The sequence below is a fragment of the Puntigrus tetrazona genome, chromosome 12, assembly GCF_018831695.1.
Source record: "Puntigrus tetrazona isolate hp1 chromosome 12, ASM1883169v1, whole genome shotgun sequence".
Taxonomy (NCBI): domain Eukaryota; kingdom Metazoa; phylum Chordata; class Actinopteri; order Cypriniformes; family Cyprinidae; genus Puntigrus; species Puntigrus tetrazona.
Window position 1 is genome coordinate 12,689,729 of NC_056710.1, and position 19,649 is coordinate 12,709,377.

Genomic DNA, 19,649 nt, shown 5'->3' on the forward strand with positions numbered 1-19,649 from the left:
TTTTAATATTAATGTCAGACTGCTTATAAAAACAGATTCAACACAGTTTTCCCTAAAATACCATAGCTACTACTTTAAAAATGTATTGATCTGATCAAATAAAAAATATTTTTGTACTGTATAGGAGATCTTGTATTATGATGTGTTCATTTCAAAGGGAAAAAATGAGCATTGCTTTGTGTAAAAGTGACATTTCAGTTTAGGTTATCTGCAGCTTTCTGCTTTTGTAATCATTGGAAACCTACACAGAAGTTTTTTAAAAATGAGTTTAAAGTCTTGGAGAGCCTTAAATGTGAATACATTGGTTCATAAGTGGAACAAAGAAACAATAACACTATTTAGGTTAAATGCAGTCACACAGACTAATTTCCAAGTATCAAATGTGTTTTCTAGAATAAACACATTCTCTGAAATGTTATTTCCTTACTGATCCAGTGATAACCATAAATTGGAGCTTGACATCTTGAATGGCAAAATATGTTTACTGCCTTCAAATGACATTTCCATTTCCAAGATTTTTCCTCAGTAATCAATTGTTATGCTTGCGTATTTTTTTCAGCAACTCCTGACTTATGCAGCATAGCGGCATTTTATGAACAAGAGTTTGTTTTTATTATAAAGCAATGAACTGCGGTCTTCAATCATACTTGAGCATTTAACACGGCCTTAAAAGAAACTGTGACGCAACCAAATGCTAACAGACCTCTTATATATAACTTTCCCGACTGACTATATATATATATATATATATATATATATATATATATATATATATATATATATATATATATATATATATATATATATATATATCATATCTGAATGTCTCAATGCATATCTCATAGGGAATGTGAATTGGAGAGAGGCATTCGGTTCTTTTTTTCACACTGCAAGGCTGACTGATGCAAGCATCTGACACAATGCAGCATGTTTGATGTAGATATCCATTAAAAACCTTTAAAGATCAAAACATCTGTAATTCAGAATTCATCAAACACAAAAGATAATATGAGAAGGGCAGTTACAATTTTGAACCCTGTTATAGACCTCTGGCCCGTCATACACGCTCAGTGAGCGCTATCTAGCGGTTATAATAACTAAACGCATTTTTATAGTAAAGTATTTTATTGAGTCAAGTCAACCTTTGTCCAAAGTGATATAATTCAATACACTCAAAGAGTAACAACTAAGCTATTTGCTGCAAAATAACATATTTTATCTTGTTGTTATTTTGGGTGTTTCATAATTTTTTTTCATTTTGAAATGTTCGTGAAAAGCCTATAACATGCTTTTTATTTGATGGCTGATGAAATTGTGATACCGAGAATTACGGTTAATAATCGGTATGCCGTCAGAAACGTTTTTGGCTTCATGTGCCAACGGATAATTGACTTGCGAAAATTAGCCTATACGCTATAAAGTGGTCACTGGAGTGAAAGTGGGACAGATAGCCCCATGTGATAATAAACAAAAAGTATTATATTAGTCTCGGTATCAAAGTATTTCTGGCCAGTGTTTTAGTGATTGTCTATGATTTTGTGGCGTTCAGCGCCACTTCAAATACTGCAAATATCGCCAATATCGTATTCCCGCCGAGCTCATTAAGAAAGGGAAGAAAAACTAATACAAGTTAAATAGATACAAGGCAGGTGCCAGATTAAATTATGTTATAATGAAAATAAGTCAATAAATAAATGTCTTATTTATAGGTTTGTATACAACGGGGAATTTTGATGAATGATCTCATCCCGTATGTGCACTAGAATATTCTACGCGTGCGCAGTGGCAGCATGTTTCAGCGCCTCAGTTCAGGCAAGTTGTCGGCAAGAGGAAATTCTGCAAGTCATGGTGGGCCATTCAAAGCGAGAGGGGAGTGACAACCACATAGAGATCTAAGGGAATAAGTGCGTAGTTAGTTGGAAGTGACTGATGACAGTGGCTGTGTATGCATGTTGAGGCATTCGGAGTCATTTGTCAGTAAACTCTTCCTGAGTAAGTATGAAAACGGACTATTTTGATGCTATGCTAGCGGGCTAAGTTAGCTATAGCTTTCGAAATTGCGAATGTGGGAGTGTGTGTCAGCGCGACTGCTGCAAATGCACAAGACAGCTTTGCGTGAACTGAAGGAACCGTTTTGAACGGTTACATTTAACCAGTTGACAAGAACTGGGTATTTAATAAAAGTTGTTATTAGTAATTCAATGTCCCCGGTAGAACCCCGTTAGGGCCCGCCTCCTTATTGGCTGTAGCGTGGAGAGGAAATGAGTGACAGGCATCTTAGCCAATCAGAGGCTGTTGCGCCACTTGTTGCTAACGGGCTGCTGGGCTGTGATAGCGGAAGTGTAAGAGGTCAATACTTCACAGTGCTTGGACAAGTAAATTGTTTTTACATGAGATTTTAGAAGGAGGAGATGAAAGTAGGCAGAGATTGGCATTAGGCCGAAGCTCAGTCACCCATCTGGAATTTATTGGGGCGAATATGCGCGAATTCTTTGCGTACTTTTGGTTATTAGAGGGTTACAGGGAAGGATGGATTGATGTGGGTGTGATTGTGAGGTGGGTGTATATGGTGGGAGGTCATTAATATTTTAGAATAACAGTTTCATAGTAAGACTGAAAATTGTCATTGTATTATTTTAATTAGGTGTCATTTAATTAGTGTACTATACTACTTTATGATGCAAGAATGTTTGATGTTATTTAACTGATTAAGCTTTAATTTGCAATTCACTTGTATTTGGAAAAAATGCACTTTAATTGCTAATAATATTGTAAAATTGATTAATTTTATGTCTTCTCTTTCTGTGCAGGCTCGGTGAACATTAATGAGTGAATGCCTACAAATACATAAGCTGGATATAATTTAGATGAAAAAAAAAACTTTCTTCAAAGACAACAAAAGAGGATTTATCTTCAATTTTAGTGCTATTTTATTAGATGCACATGACTGTGAAACAAAGCGAGCATCCTTTTATCTTGTGTCTGCTTCTGATTTTCTATCATATACGAGGCTGACCGTAACCTAAATCGGCTTTGACATTTGTTTGTGTGTATTTTTTAGTTTTTGCTTTTTAGTTCCTTTTTGAGTTTTTTTCTTTTTTGTTCCTTTGCAAAGAAATGCTTTACTTGAAAAAGTACTTCACAGAGGGTCTTATTCAGTTCACTATCCTCCTGAGTCTAATTGGGGTACGGCTGGACTTGGACACTTATTTAAACAATCAGCTCCCCCCACTTCGTGAGATCATCCTGGGCCCCAGCTCGGCCTACACCCAGACGCAGTTTCACAATCTCCGTAACACCCTGGACGGCTATGGCATCCATCCTAAAAGTGTGGACCTGGACCATTTTTTCGCCACTCGTCGGCTTCTGAACCAGGTGCGCTCCCTGGATCATCTGCGTGTGCCCAGCACCGAGCTGAGTGCCTGGCTGGTGCATCGTGACCCTGAGACTGTGGTTTCGGCAACCAGTCAGTCCGGCCCCAGCATTGCCCTGGACAATGGGGGCAGCCTGGAGGACGTGAACAACTCCGAAGCCTCGGCCATGAGAGGTGCTGGCGGAGCTTCTGAGACCACTTACAGCCTCAGTGGAGAGGACAGCTTGGGAGCCGTGGCCCCTGAGGACAGTCAGGAGCAAGGGGAGAGAGAGAGCAGCGACGACCTCTCCAAAGAGGTACAGTAGCTGTGTGTTTTTAGCTTAGCCTACAGTAATTAGATTGACATTGGTTCGCATTTGATGTCTTCAAAGAGAGAACCGTATTATTCTATTATCGCTAGCTATTAGATTAAGCGAATTGCATAGTGGCTATTAAGAGCGTTGTATGTGAAAGAGTAGTATTCCTATTCTACATTATGAGCCTTACAGTAGTAGCTGGACAGGGTGTGGTCTCACCGATAGAGCTGTGTATCTCTTAAAACTAGATAGTTGTGATAATGTTAATGTTTTAGGCTATTATTATGTTAAATGTTAAATTTTTTAGCAATGTCACAGCGTTGAAAGGTGCAACAAATACTGCACTGAATCAAATGGAGCTTATAGTAGTAGTAGTAGTAGTAGTAGTAGTAAAGGTCATCTACTCTTCTGGTTGTCAGGCGGATCTTATATGATATTAATTTATTGAGAGATACGTGGTTCCTTTGTGATTTATTTAGGAGTACAATTGGCCAAATAAAAGCAGACGAATCTGCTTCATTAAATGTAATTATCTGATGATGTCCTGTAATCTTAGACCTTTTATGACATTCCCCTTTAATGAATATATTTCTAGGATATTGACCTAATAGACATCCTATGGAGGCAGGATATTGACCTTGGTGCTGGCCGAGAAGTATTTAACTATAGCAGTCGGCAGAAGGAGAGTGAGGCTGATAAACCTAATGAAGAGAACGAGGAGGCAGGTGGAAGAGAGGAAAGCCGGAGAAATGGACTTAATCTCCTAGCAGTGCAGAGCCTAACTCATGTTGATAGAGAGACAGGAGAGAGCATACCTGCGGAGGTATGTGCTGTAATATGCTAGGATTACAGGAAGGTGTGAGGAGCCCAGCAAGGTTTATTTAATAATGTTTTTAGATTATTCAAAAAGGTTGGTGAGCTGTAGATGTGAAGTGAATTTCAGTCAGCCTTGGAATTACATGGACTTTTTTTTGTATTTCCTAGCTTACCAGTCTCGGTGCTCAGACTTCATTATCCCTGCAGGAATGTCTGAGGCTTCTGGAGGCCACCTTTCCATTTGGAGAAGAGCCAGAGGTAGCGACAGTGAAATTCATGCTACATTACGGATTAAAACTTTACAGGTTTTTTTGTTTGTTTGATTGTCATTTTACATTGTCTTTTTTTCTCTTTAGTTCCAGGCCACTGGACCCACCTCACAGCTGAGAGCTTCAACCGAGGAAACACCTTCAACATCACAAGGGATCCCTCTACAAGCCCCTCTTTCACAGTCTGATACACCACTAGACCTGGAGCAGCAGTGGCAGGACATAATGTCAATAATGGAACTGCAGGTTTGTACATTTATTGCATTCAAAATTGATGAAGGGAATGTAAAGACATTATTTATAGCTTAGTGACAGTGCTTGCAATAGTGTCAAATTAAAGTCATTGTAAAAGGACATTATAATATGCTTTTGCATTTATAGCATTTCCAATTAATTAAAAGTATTGCTATGAATGAGAAACTATGAATGAGAGTGTGTAAATGTGTGTGTGTGTGTGTATATATGTGTGTGTGTGTGTATGTATATATATATATATATATATATATATATATAATTGCCTTTCCCTGTGTTGCAATTCAATGCATTGCTCTAAAAAAGTATATTGTCCAAAACATATTATCCAAGTGTATCCAAGTCATTGTTTGTGTGAATTGAAGTGAAATATTTTTAGTTAATCAATAGCTAGGACTATATAAATGAGCATCACTCCAGTAAACCCTTTCTAATATTCATTACATCTTTTTTTTTTTTTTTTTTAGGACATGGAGGTGAACAATACAGCAGTAAATGTCTCCATGAATAATGACCCCAATAACAATAATGCCAGCACCACAGAATCAGCCACAGTAGGAAATTTTGAACTCCCACGGTCCACTCTCATTAACCAGGATGTAAGTCTCCACCAGGCGTCGCTTCCCAGTTGCAGCCAGGACTTTCCTACACTCTTCAACCCCGAGCTGGATTCCACCAGTGTACAGCGGCCTACCTTAGTCAGGCTCTCTTCTAGCAACTCCTCCAACATCAATTCAACATTTGGAGCTACAAACTTGACCGGACTCTTTCTCCCACCACCTATAAACAGTACTACAAACCTAACCACCACTCCGGTGCTGCCAGATCCATTTTCCAGTCTGTTGGAAGAGTCAATGCTGGATGAAATTAGCCTTCTAGACCTTGCAATGGAAGAGGGTTTCAGCCAAGACCAGGCTTCTCAGCTCGAGGATGAGCTTGATTCCGACTCAGGTCTTTCACTGGACTCCAGCCATAGCCCAGCCTCACCTAGCAACTCGGAGACATCCTGCTCATCAGCTGCATCGTCTTCATCCACCTCTGCTACGTTCTCGGAGGAGGGAGCTGTGGGCTACAGCACAGATTCTGAGGCCGCCACAGCAGAAGCGGAGGAAGGAGCCGTCGGCGGCTACCAACCAGAGTATAGCAAGCTGTGCCGCATGAGCTACCAAGATCCATCTCAGTTCCATGGCATACCGCAGTTGGAAGGTGTCAATCACAACCACACCTACAATCTACCACTGGCATCGCCCTACTCTGAGCGTTCTCAGCTGTCTGCATCATGCAGCAAGAAAGGCAGAGATAAGCAAATGCAGCAGACAAAGCTCCAACCACCACAAGACTGTGTTGACAGGCAGTCTAGTCGTGATGAACGTAGGGCGAGGGCCATGGACATCCCATTCTCCAATGACAAGATCATTAACCTCCCTGTCGAGGAGTTCAACGAGCTTCTGGCCAAGCATCATCTCAATGAGGACCAGCTCTCGCTCATTCGTGACATCCGCCGCCGCGGAAAGAACAAAATGGCGGCACAAAACTGCCGTAAACGCAAGCTAGACACCATCCTGAAACTCGAGCAGGGCGTGCAAGACCTGCAACGCGAAAAAGCTCAGCTGCTGAAGGAGAAGATGGAGTACTGTAAGTGCATCAGGCAGACGAAGCAGAAGGTTCAAAACCTTTCCCAGGAATTGTTCGCACAGCTGCGGGACGAGGAAGGCAGACCCTACTCGGCCAGCGAATACTTTCTGCAGTACGGCCCAGATGGCGTTCTTCTCATGCCTCGTAACATGACCACAGAACAAAGCAACAAGCCCGATAAGAAGCAGAAGGACAAAAAGAAGTGAGGAACTCAAACTATTGCCCTTTTATTTTTCGCAAAGGCACTACCATACAAAGTATTTCGAAAGGCAAAGGAAGCCTTTTTCTTTGAGACGATTCTAGCGAGGAGAAGAAAATTGCATCATTGATTACTCTTCCTGCATTGGGTTTTCTTTGTTCCTTTTCGGTTCAGAAGTTTTCTCCTGAGAGCAGCATTAAAGCAGACATGCTTTATGTAGTACTGATTTCTCATTGATGTACAGAAAGATGCGAGCGAACAGGATCCTTTCAGATGCCATCTGAAAGAACTGTCCAGAATGGAGGTCATGGAGGACACCAACAAAAATGTTCTTAATTGAAAGAACTGTTCGGTAATGCTCCCAAAAATGTAGTCGCTGATAATAATACACCACACTAAGATGACTTTGACAACGAGGATGCAAAAATGGTTTCAGCATTAGCCCTTGCTGTGTGTTTGTACGTACTTTGGGATTTCAATGGTGGGTGACTAGCAGGACCCCTGAGAGCTGGTAGAAAAAGAGTACGCTAGAAGTGAAGCCAAAAGAAACTACAGGCACGCCAATACTAACCAAAGGTTGTGTTGTGTTGTGCTGTTGTATTGTTCCCATAACGAATCATACAGGTCACTCTGTGGATCCAAATTCACGTTTTCACTTACAAAAAAAAACACAAGTTTGTTAGTCTCACTGGACTGCAAACCCACCTGAAATTTCTCTGGAGGGTCAATTTGCCAAGGAACTTTTGGACGGCGAAATGAATAGCGCTAATGAGTGAGTTTAGCTTCGGCTTTATGAAAAGCATTGGAGGTACAGATGGAGGACGGATACACACTGCATAATTACTAATAAATCAGCTTCTGTACCCTTTTCAGCACTGTAAATCAACACTGTAGTTTGCCTATAAGCTTTTTTCCTCTTCTGCTGGGGAAAGGGTCTCTCAGGCCTTTCTGTCGGCTTTTAATGTAACTCTCTCCCATGTGCGTAAACTTTTTAATAAGCCATCAGACACGGACACCTGAGTGGCATCAGTGCAGTTTGCTCCTGAATCATGTGATTGAGTCTGGTGTGTCTTGGTATACGGGATTAATTGAAATGAGCCGAGTCGTTTGCTTTTAAAGTTCATAATGTTTGGCTTTTGTTGCAGGCCAAAGTGCTCTGTTGCTACTGCAACTCATGCTAGTGGCTTTTGTCTGGTGCAGTGGAGGAACGTTAAGAGACGCTTTTGTTACAGTTCTACTGTCATTTGAAAAAGGAATTCTCACCAAAATATACGAATAGTAGCAGGCATAGGTCGTTAATACATTTAAAAATACAACCTCTCATTAGCTGGGTCAGTGTCTTAGCTTTGATGTGACGTGAACCTGACTTTTTTCTTTTACCCAATACACTACTTTTAGTAAAAGTACCTTCATTGCTAATTGAGTGAAGCCATGAATGGTCTCCTGGCAAATTAAAGCAGTTAAGCTTGTGCCAAATAACCAACTGGATCGTGCTTTCCTGCAGCCTGAGGATACAGCTGACCTTATACACTGACATATCAATGAATGGGTAGAAAAAAACAGTAACACTGGTGTGAATGTCTAACTTACATGTTGTTCATCTTCATCCTCTTCTGTCATTTCCATCTACCCTGTTCATATAGCACCATGAGACACAGTCAGTGTCCGTTTTGGTGTGACATGAATAAATATGCAAGACATGGTAATTTATTTGTCTCGGAAATGGAAAAGAGACAATCTTTATGTTACTGGTTACAAATACTTAGCGTAGTTGGGGTAGAGATAATGAAAAAAGACGAGCGATTCGTTCACTTAGATGAACTTTGAATCCCTGTTACACTGTCATAACTACTTGCCATTAAGCACTGTTGTTTTTCGTTTGTCTTGTTCGGTTTGTAAATATTTTTGTGTTCTGTATGTCTCTTGTCCTAATTGCTTGGTTTAGCCAGGCCTTTTTGCACCTTCTTTGGATTTGCCTGTTCAGAGTATTCCTATATGATTTATGTTGAGAGATTTGCTGGCAATCTGGAATTGTTCTTTTATTAATTATAATAAACATTTGTTTCATTTCCTTGGTTTTCCTTTTTTTATATAAAAATTACAATATGTGATTATTATAAACAAATAGTATAATAAATATCATTTTAAAAAAGTAATAGAATTTGGTTATACTTAAACTCTCCTTACAGCTATATAAATGTGAATTACGTTGTCTTTTTGCTTGTTTCTGCTGCAGTGTGCTGCTCGCCTCTCAATTTATGGTAAAATTATACTCGTTATGGGGTACACTTTAATGTACCCCATTAATTTAATATACACTATTAAGTTTAGCTTAATTTGTGAATTATTTTTAATGAACATTGCAGCTTTTAAGGCATTAAACAAGGTTCATATAAATGAACACTATAAAATGTTTGAAATATAAACTACTTTTTACAAGTTTGGGCTCAGAAAGAACTACAAATCTACAAGTCTCTTACACACAAAGTGTATTTAAAAAATGTAATTTATTTCTGTTAAGTGACCCTCAAGAAGATTTTTTTTTAATCCTTTTTTGCCATTGCAATATTCTTTAGAAGAGCTCTGTTGAAGATCAGTGTTGAAAATGGTTTAATGTTTTAAAAGAACAGCATTTGTTCAGACAAAAATCTTTGTAATATTCTAAATGCTTTTACTTCGACTTTTGATTATTTGGATTAATTTTTGTTGAGTAAAAAAAGGTGTTGTATGTAGGATTTGAATATGTATTTTAGAATATGAGCGGGAATCTGGCAACCTGCGTGTGTCAAGTCTGAATAGGAGGGTCCGGGTAAAAAAAAATAAGACGTCTCCGATATGTTGAATTTGGACTGTAATACCTACAGGGGTTGGACAGTGAAACTGAAACGCCTGGTTTTAGACCACAGTAATTCATTAGTATGGTGTAAGGTCTCTTTTTGCGGCCAATGCAGCATCAATTCATCTTGGGATGACAGATACAAGTCCTGCACAGTGGCCAGAGGGATTTTGAGCCATTCTTCATGCAGAATAGTGGCCAGGTTACTACATGATGCTGGTGGAGGAAAACGTTTCCTGACTCGCTCCTCCAAAACACCCCAAAGTGACTCAATAATATTTAGATCTGGTGACCGTGCAGGCCATGGGAGATGTTCCACTTCACTTTCATGTTCATCAAACCACTCTGTCACCGGTCTTGCTATGTGTATTGGTGCATTCTCATCGTTATACACAGCATCGCCTTCAGGATACAATGTTTGAACCATGCACATGGTCCTCCAGAATGGTTTGGTAGTCCTTGGCAGTGACGCGCCCATCTACCACAAGTATTGGGTCTAGGAAAAGCCAGGATATAGCAGCCCAAACCATCACTGATCCACCCCCATGCTTCACTCTGGGCATGCAACTGGCTGGTACGCTTCTTTGGGGCTTCTCCACACCGTAACGGATTTGGAAAAGACAGTGAAGATGAACTCATTAGAGAACAATACATGTTTCACATTGTCTACAGCCCAAGATGTTTGGCATTGGCACGAGTGACCAAAGGTTTGGCTATAGCAGCCCGGCCGAGTTGAGGTGCACATTTAATTCAGCAGTGAGTTGGGTAGCTGTGGTTTATGTTTTTTTTAATACAATCCGGGTTAGCACATGGACATCCCTTTCAGACAGCTTCCTCTTGAGTCCACAGTTACTCCTGTTGTGGTGATGTGATGTGGTTAATCCTTCTTGGTGGTATTCTGACATTACCCTGGATACCGTGGCTCTTGGTACATCACAAAGACTTGCTGTCTGGGTCACAGATGCACAGATATGTCACCCATAATGTTGTGTGCATTGCAATATTTTAAGCAAAACTGTGCTTTTACTCTTCTAATTAAACCGTCACACTCCGCTCTTACTAGAGGAATGTGCAATCAATGAAGACTGGCCACCAAGCTGGTCAAATTTAGCCATGTTTCAGTTTAATTGTCCAACCACTAGATACAGCATGTTTTAAAAGAAAAAAAAACCTTAGTAGTGTTTAGTTTAGTAGTAATTTGACCCCAAATAGTAGTGTAATAAAAGTCCTAAATTAAATTATTTTAAGAAATAAATAAACCATAACAAACATGATGTCATGTTACCTTTAACTGATATCAGAATAATGAACATGCCTAACTTTACATTTTTAAAATATATTGCTGTCACAACAATTAATCCCAACTAAATGCATACAAAATAAATGTTTTCATGTTTGCATAATATGAGACCCTTGACCACAAAAGCAGCCATAAGGATCGGCTTTTCATTTATGTATGGTTTGATAGGATTGGACAATACCTGGTCGAGATATTATTATGAAAATCTGTAATCTGAGGGTGCGTAAGTGAAGTAAATGAAGCAATGCATATTACTAATCAAACATTAACCTTTAAAAACATTTCTTCACGGAACATGATCTTTACTTAATATCATAATGATTTTTGGCATAAAACAAAAATCTACAAATATACCCATACGACTGAAGACTGGTTTTGCGGTTCAGGGTCACATATGTGTACGTTCGGTGTATATTTATTATTTATATATAAATATACACACACATACAGTATATATTTTGAAAATGTTTACATGTATTTATTTTTTTCTGAAATATATGTGTATTTATATATACATAATGAATTACACAGCACACATACATATATGATGTAAACAAAAACTTTTATTTTAGATGTGATAAATCATTTGACAGCACTATTAAAATATTAACTTCAAATCTGAGGGGTTAATTTCACGTCAAAGGAGTTCGGTTGACAAAAAAAAGAGACTCCCCGTCTAAGTAATTTTCCGAGATTAAAAGTATTGACCATTGACCTTACTTAAAAGTGTAAGAATAAATAATTATGACCGGTTTTGACAGAAATACAACAAAGATTTTTATTTTTGAAAATGGTATTTCATTGGCAAATGCTCTGATAATATGCAATAATAACATGGTTAAACAAAACTAGCATTCAATCGTTAAAGCTCAGAACATAAAAAAACGTACTACAGGAGAACAAATGTTACAGTTCTTCTACTTCGCTGTGTGACAGTAATAAGACAAAGAGTATCAAAGTAAAAACCAATCTTCAGCGGACTGTACACAGTGATACTGATGTGCTAGGAAATGGCAAACCTATTTACAAACACAAATGTCAAGACCATGTCAAGAAAGACTTAATATCCAATGGGGCTGACTCACAAATAGCACCTATGGTGAAAAGAGACACGTCATGGGCAAACAAACACCGAAGAGTAACAGCTGCTGGCATGTCTTTATAAAACCAATCGTATCAAAGCCAGTTCCGAACGTCAAATAAGGCCTTTATCTTACATCTCTCTTTTACCACGGGCCTAGATACAGTCATGCGTTCAATGACCACCTGCACTGACAGATGTATAAAATTGTCATTTTCTTAATAATCTGTTAAGGCAGTAATATTTTAACATTAGTTATATATATACATAAAATTAAGAATCGTGGAGTACATCAGGACATTTTTTGAGACAGCTACAGCATCAAAGAAAACCGACCCAGTATGAGAGACTAAACACTGTAATCTACACAGTGAAGGGGGGAAATGTTCAACATTTCTAACATGTAAAGAACACTATTTCACACGTGTGAATATCAGACTGTGATTCTCCTTCAAAACACGATCCGAACGTTTCCGTCAATAGAAAGCATGAAGAGTACGTGAAATGTGCAAAGTCACCCGTCAAGCACACTTAGACAGCAGTTTCCTATCTGCTTCATCTATGGCAACGGTGCCCAAACTAAAATATGCTGAAACCTATGTAGATTACGGTTTATACTGTTGCTTTTTACAAATGTCTTTCTTTGTCGTCTTTAAAAAAAAAAAAAAAGAAGAACAAAATAAGCATATCAATGGCCACGACTGATATTGACTGTCCCTTACATCTTTTTGTGTGTGTGTGTGTGTGTGTGTGTGTGTGTGTGTGCGCGTCTAGTTTTTGTCATCCTTCTTCTCTTCCTCTTCAGTGGGGTATGAATGCCAGGTGAGACGTTCCTCGTAAAAGGAGATGACCACTTGTGGACACTTTACATTCGCCTCCTTGGCTGGTACTAGATCAGCTTCATCAGAGTTTTTCCTGTAATATAAAAATACAAAAGAAGACGTTACCAACTAATCAGCCATTTCTCATTCGAGATGGGTGTCTTGAGTAGTGAAAACTGAGGGCAATTGTAACATTTACATTTCCTTCAACTCACAGACAACTCAAAATACACCAACAGCCGCATTAATATTAATACACTGTAAACATCATAATACTATGATTCTATATCAGCTGTTAATAACATTACAATTGCAAGGGTACGACTTTATTTCAAGCGTGTGAAATTGATTTGGTCCTGGCAATGGAATTTGGCAACAAGATATGGTTTTTCACAAATAATAAATAATTCAAAAACTTTCCTTCAACACTGCGAATCATACAGCAGTATGAATGTTCAGGTCAGAGGTCACCAAACTTGACCTTTAGCATCCAGAGGAAGATGAAGCCTGCGTTTCCACTCTCTCGCGTTTACATGCGTATGAATGAAAATGAATGGAGTCTTATGTGGCTACGCTCAAAAGGGATCGTTCACATTAGAAATGAAAATTCTGTCATGATTTAAATCACCCTCATGTCATTCCAAACCTGCAAAAAAAGATGTTCTGAAAAAGGCCTCAATGTCTCGCTATACCTCCTTTTGTGTTCCAAAGAACATCAACGCAAATAAAAATGACAGAATTTATATTTTTAGATGAAATATCCCTTTCACAGTGAATGGGGGCAATTGTAATGCTTTAAAAATAAACCATTTTACAACAATATAGCATGAATATAACAAGTAGTAATGTCAAGTTCATGGAATGCATAAACATGTATCCCGCATAAACCATGTATACCTTTAAATATGCTGTTTGCTTGCGTATTTAACGCATTGTGTATTTATGTTTTTTTAAAAGCAATCTCTTATGCACACCAAAGAAGCATTTATACTGTCAAAAATACAGTTATACAAAAAATACAAAAAATGAAACAATTTTATATAGAAATGTTTTCCATTTTATGGCTTCTATTTTCAATTTTATTCTATTTTAACACTGAAAAAAATATTATCATGAAATGTATTCTTTTTATTATGCAATTTATTTCTATGATGGTAAAGCTGAATTTTCAGCAGCAGTTGCTTCAATCTTCAGCGTCACTTGATCTTTCACAAATACTCCACATATGCTGATTTGGTGCTTAAGACATTTCTTATTATCAATAGTGAAAACATTGAACTTTTCAAAGACCAGCATTCATTTCAAAGAGTCATCTTTCCTACTGAAAACTATTATTTTCTCTCGACAAAAATAAATAAATCTTACTAACCCCAAACTTGTAAAATTTTTCTTACATATTTTAAATATTCACTGTAGTGTTACAATTAGCCCCGAACACGAAAAGTGACAAAATCTTTGATACAGGTTGATAGATATTAGTTTCAATTTGAAGGCATCAAAACTTTATAAAGCAAAAGACAAAGAAAACTCATTCTCAGTGATTCGAATCATGCAGAGCATATATTACATAGTTACGATTTGAAGAAATTTAGAGTGTTACAATTGTCCCCAGTCTCTTCTAATGCTGCTCAGGAACTGTCTCGCTAATCCAAAATTTGTTTTTTTTTGTTTTTTGTTTTTACGGGTAACAATTTCCATACAAACCATTTCATGAGGAACATGAGTTCTCCACTTGAGTCTGTAGCACCAATAATCCTCTCAGGATCCAAACCACGTGCAAAACCTCTGAGTTTCTCAGGCTAAATTAAGAGAGATGGCATGTAAGACACTGTTTAGCCCATTCAATCTCTTTTGGCTTTCTAATGTTTTAAAGACACTTCCTGACCAGCTTACAGACATGGAATGATGTAGACATCTCAGATCCTCAGATCTTCGTGGCTCTTACCTCATCCTTGCGCTTTTTGGTCTCCTTTCCATCCCCGTCTGACTCGGCCCGCCTCTTGCCTCCAGATTCAGCCGTTTTCTGTGACTGAAGGAATTCTGCTATGAGGTCAGGACAGTCTAGGTTTTCCTCTGGTTCCCAGGTGTTATCCTCGCTGAGGACAATAAATAAATAAGTAAATAAACAAACACCAGGATTTTCACACTAAATCAAGCTGAAATCTAACTGCGGCCGCTCACTCAGAAAAGCCTTTCCACTTGAGGAGATACTCCACTCTTCCCTTCACCACACGCCGATCCAGGACCTTCTCTACAACATACTCCTCTTCTTCTTCCTCCACTACTTCTTCCACTTTCTTTTTGTTCTGTTTCTTCCCTGCTGTTGATTGCTTGGTTTCAGATTGAGTAACTGGAGCTGGATACATGAATGGTGGGTGGAAAACACATAAATAAACATACAAGCTGGCCTTCATCATTTGCCACAGTTTGTGTCAAAATACCACAGTTACTACAGTTGTTGTTTCTACAACAAAATAGCGGTAACTTCATACCAGCAACTACTGCCATGAAAACGGAAAGAATTAAAGGGACAGTGCACTCAAAAATAAAACTTCAGCCATTATATTCACACAAAATGTGATGTTAGGAAGCTGTCCACATCATTCGTTTTCATGTAATATTGCTCCATACAATAAAATGAATAAGGCCGTCATCCTCCATAACAACTCATTTTATGTTTCACAGATAATTTTATATAAGCAGTACGGGTTTGAACATGAAGGTGAATAAATAAAGGGCAGTGCTGGGTAGTTACATTGTAATTTGTAATTGGCTAATTGGACTTCAAGAATTGTATTTGTAATTCGATGAAATTACATTTTAAAAAGCTTATAATAAAAAATGTAATTACTGTTTTAATAATTACATGATTACATATTATTAACACATTACTTTGACATAAAATGTTTAAATAGACCCCTTGAGATATAAAGTTAATATATCAATAGGACTAAAATATATTATTAATTTGATTTATTATTAATATGTGATATAAAAATATTTAAATCAGTTTTTTATGTCGTTCAGTCAACGGTGATCACACTGCGATGTGGGTAAGTATAAAAGTTTGTGCTGTCAGAAAAGTATTACATACTAAAAAGTTGTTTACATAAAATGTGTGCGTGTACTGTATATTTGTTACGTAAATATAAATACACACATCCATGTATATATTAAAAATGTTAGGTTTGTTATTTATATGTATGCATGGAAATCTATTTAAATGTTTCCGAAATATATACTGTGAGTATTTATTTATACATAACAAATATACACAAAACACACATATTATGTGAACAAAAAAACTTTTATTTTCTATGTGATTATTCTTTACAGCTCTAATAACAATATTTCTGTTTTAATGTTAAAGTATATATTTTTTTCGTATTTCTTAAAAGTTACATTTTGATTCTTCAATTAATTAGCTTTTCACCATCTTACAAACCCCAGTTTGGAAAACCCTAATGATCCATTCATATGTATGTATGTATATATTGGAACAGTAAAGACAAAATTTCTTTTCTTTTTTTGCTTTACAGATGAGGCTGTACGCTTAGCATCATTTGCAGTTCCCCTTTTCTCCACACCTTTGCTTTTCCATCACTGAGATTAAGGTTCATCCTTGTCTCATCTGTCCATAAAACTCCAAAACGCTACTGACTTACCTTTGTGCTTTTTGGCAAACTCTAATCTGGCCCTTCTATTTTTGGGGCTTGTCAAAGGTTCACACCTTGCTGTGTAGTCTCTAATTTTGTCTATTGTGGGAAGTTCTCAGAGCATCACCCCAGCTATCTGGAGGCTGTTGCTGATTTTACGGATACAAGTCGTAGGGTTCACTTCACGGCCTTTATGATTTGTGTGTCGTCAACTTCTGTAGTTTTTCTCAGACGACCAGTGGTTGCTGATGTTGCCGGAGGTTTCCAAACTCTTAATCTCTCCATCCCCTTTGGGTTTTTTTTCTATAGCTCTTTCTGTTTCTTTTGGCATCCAAATTGATTGTTGTTTTCCTCAACATCACTGTGTCATCATTGAATGCAAGGCTCAAAATGCAGAAGCGATGGATATAACTGATATGACACATTCACTGCTTTTAATTTCTGAAGTAGTAATGCAATGGGACACAGCTGATCATTTAGAAAGATATGTGAGGCAACTGTTCCAATACATATGCTCACGTCAGATAGGGGGATGAATTTCTAAAAGTGCTGATTAAAAAGTGCGTCTTAGCTGGTAAAACATCATATCTACAGATTTTTTGACTCCACAGCAAATTTTTGTCTTTACTGTTCCAATACTTGTGTAGGACATACGGGGTGTTTTGTGTGTGTGTGTGTGTGTGTGTGTGTGTGTGTGTGTGTGTGTGTGTGTGTGTTTGTAGATAAAGAGATAGACAGATAATGTACTTCTATTCAACATGGTAGAAAATGGCACCACTCAAATATATATTATAAATGATATACGTCAAAAGCAATTTGAAAATGAGCAAAAAGTAAAAGACTACATTATTTTCAGTTGATCCGTAGTCAGCAACGAACTACAACTTGCAAGTAATCTACACAGCACTGATAACAGGTGTACTATCCCTTTAACAAAAGATTACGAACGCTTCTTACAAAAATTCGGATAAGATGTCAATTTACTATGGTTTTAAAACAAACAATAACTATAACTATGGTATTTTGACGAACTGTATTTGTTTCCATTGCAAACTAATACAAAAAAATCCAAACCTTCAGTCACAGCAGCATCGGCTGAAGGCTCTGACGTTTGGCTCATATTTCCAAGGGCTCTTAAAAGCTGGAAATATATATAGATCCTTATAAATACAGATATTAAAAAAAAACAGAAAATATTTTCTACGATCTCACAAATTTCTTAAGCACACTACACTCATCATTTCATCTGAACGTGTGTTGGTTTACCTAAAGGATGCAGCTGTAATACACATCTGCATGCATAATATGACAAACACTAGGACTGTCTGTTATGCATTTGCGACGGCAGGCCAGCGCGCGCGACAAAACCCATTCTGCATAAATGCATTGCATGCTTCACGTGCTGTGCTCGCTGGGATGGATAGAGCAAGGCGCCGCTGTTCTACTGTATTTTGTTCCTCCATGTTGCTTTAGAGAGTGCGAGCACGCTATCCGATGTCTGCTGTGGTCAAAACATCTTGCATCCTTGCCGCAGCACGTTTGATCGCCGCGATTTTACCACAATAAACACTTACGGGCGCGAGCCCGTAAACCGGCGGCACGCCGAAACAAACGCACTTACTTGTATCTCGCTGAGATAAAGATGAAATAAAGCTGATCTGCATGTATTTAAATCCGAAATGAATGGGTTGCAGTGATTAATTACAGACGTCTACTGTGCTGTGATGCTGCTGAATGTGCCTGTTATTCACGCCCACTTCCGTATTAGAAAGGAGACAAAACGGTGACTTCCGGTGTGATTATCGCTATGGTTTCTTCCATCATAAGCGTGGATTTGCGTTATTAGATATTCTGGAGGATGGAAATGTGACCGGTGTTACGCGATGCTGGTAATACAGCCTAATATCTACCACATTCTCCATTGAAATCCTCTCTTTCTCTCTCATGTTTCTTCAAACAGATGTGTAAACCGTCTTCACACGGCAGAGGTGCAACATCTGTGCCGCTTTTGCAGACGTTCTAGCTTCCTCTCATGAATTTCAGAGTGGAATATATGAAAATGCGGGCCTCACACTTGAAACAGTTGTACACTGCCATGGTTCTGCCATGTAAGACATGAAAAAAAATCAGTGGGAAATGTTAGCTGACTAACTAGAGTGTAGAAGCATAATGAAAGCTTAATTATTGCCAATATCAAGTGTCGGTCATAATATCTGAATGCATGCCTAAATACATATTTTCTTTGTATATACTTAGCTTCTGTCAAGTATTTGTAGAGGTCATAAGCAAATAAACAAATATGCCCAAGCCAGAGGTCTATTTCTTATTTCATCTCTTAATCAAAAGAAAGCAAGTAAATAAATGTTTTATTGGCAAATTATGAAAAGAAAATGCTGCTCTTTATATTAATTATGATTAAATTTAATGAATTATCTTAATATTAAATGTATAGTTTTTTTTTTATTTTGTATATTTCCTTCAGCTGTTACCGATTTTGCCTTGTCTATTAATAGTTCTATTTAGTCCATTTGTATTTTCAATTGACCGAAGCAGCTGATATCGTATTTACGACTTAATAACTCATAAATACAATCTTCCTAGGAGGACTTGAATGCATCATAATAAGTACTATTCAGCTAGTCTATAGTCATGGGATCTCAGCGTGACAGTGTAACGTATACCAGAGAGATGCAGTCCACACGGATGAAAAGAAGGCATGAGAAGTAAAGCGAGAGATAAAATAAAACATTCCGGCAACGTAAAAAAAAGAGGTAGAGACGGTAATGGGACGTACTCAACTCTCTCTGCGTGCGCGCTCACGACACAACAGGTTACAGCAGACGCAGTTTTAAAGACACATCGACATTTGCGCCATATAACATTTTGCACACTATATAACAAGGCGGCTGTTACAAAAAGCCCACGAAGTGACCGACTCAATGTAAAATTAAACACCCTTTATTAAGCTTTTTTAATTTAAGTCTGACCATATTTGTCCCAATTAGCCATGTTTTATATGACAAAAAAATTCCACATCTTGTTAAAATTCCTTCGGTAAAAGCACAGGAGTAAAAACGACTCGTTAAAGAGGTTGTTCTAGTACTCGCTTCCATCC

The 19,649-nt window shown here is 37.9% G+C and overlaps 2 protein-coding genes across 6 annotated transcripts; one reads left to right on the forward strand and one right to left on the reverse strand.

Annotated features, from left to right (window-relative positions):
* The first annotated feature begins 1,789 nt into the window (after positions 1–1,789).
* On the forward strand, positions 1,790–7,511 carry nfe2l1b (nuclear factor, erythroid 2-like 1b). Of its 3 annotated transcripts, none has more exons than XM_043253601.1 (6): positions 1,790–1,992; positions 2,811–3,669; positions 4,265–4,492; positions 4,654–4,743; positions 4,842–5,000; positions 5,474–7,511. In XM_043253601.1, the coding sequence occupies exons 2-6, from the start codon at positions 3,118–3,120 to the stop codon at positions 6,845–6,847; spliced, it is 2,403 nt and encodes an 800-aa protein (XP_043109536.1). In that variant the 5' UTR covers positions 1,790–1,992; positions 2,811–3,117; the 3' UTR covers positions 6,848–7,511. The 3 variants fall into 3 exon arrangements, with proteins under 3 accessions (XP_043109536.1, XP_043109538.1, XP_043109537.1); XM_043253602.1 differs by lacking the exon at positions 1,790–1,992 and adding an exon at positions 2,361–2,556; XM_043253603.1 differs by lacking the exon at positions 4,265–4,492 and having other exon boundaries at positions 1,791–1,992.
* A 4,008-nt stretch (positions 7,512–11,519) lies between these two features.
* On the reverse strand, positions 11,520–18,446 carry cbx1b (chromobox homolog 1b (HP1 beta homolog Drosophila)). Of its 3 annotated transcripts, none has more exons than XM_043253604.1 (6): positions 18,156–18,310; positions 17,609–17,675; positions 15,060–15,234; positions 14,824–14,974; positions 14,583–14,677; positions 11,520–12,972 (listed from the first exon to the last, which is right to left on the reverse strand). In XM_043253604.1, exons 2-6 carry the CDS (start codon positions 17,652–17,654, stop codon positions 12,828–12,830), a joined length of 612 nt encoding a protein of 203 aa, XP_043109539.1. In that variant the 5' UTR covers positions 17,655–17,675; positions 18,156–18,310; the 3' UTR covers positions 11,520–12,827. The 3 variants fall into 3 exon arrangements, with proteins under 3 accessions (XP_043109539.1, XP_043109540.1, XP_043109542.1); XM_043253605.1 differs by lacking the exon at positions 18,156–18,310 and adding an exon at positions 17,801–18,123; XM_043253607.1 differs by lacking the exon at positions 17,609–17,675 and having other exon boundaries at positions 18,156–18,446.
* Positions 18,447–19,649: the final 1,203 nt, after the last annotated feature.

Bases quoted from the DNA above. Each gene is read 5' to 3' on its own strand.
- nfe2l1b (XM_043253601.1), top strand. From the start codon at position 3,118: ATGCTTTACTTGAAAAAGTACTTCACAGAGGGTCTTATTCAGTTCACT. The intron at 3,670-4,264 runs GTACAGTAGCTG...ATATATTTCTAG, and splicing joins GCGACGACCTCTCCAAAGAG to GATATTGACCTAATAGACAT. The intron at 4,493-4,653 runs GTATGTGCTGTA...TGTATTTCCTAG, and splicing joins GAGAGAGCATACCTGCGGAG to CTTACCAGTCTCGGTGCTCA.
- cbx1b (XM_043253604.1), bottom strand. From the start codon at position 17,654: ATGAGCCAAACGTCAGAGCCTTCAGCCGATGCTGCTGTGACTGAAG. The intron at 14,975-15,059 runs GTGAGCGGCCGC...TATTGTCCTCAG, and splicing joins AAGTGGAAAGGCTTTTCTGA to CGAGGATAACACCTGGGAAC. The intron at 14,678-14,823 runs GTAAGAGCCACG...CTCTTAATTTAG, and splicing joins CCAAAAAGCGCAAGGATGAG to CCTGAGAAACTCAGAGGTTT.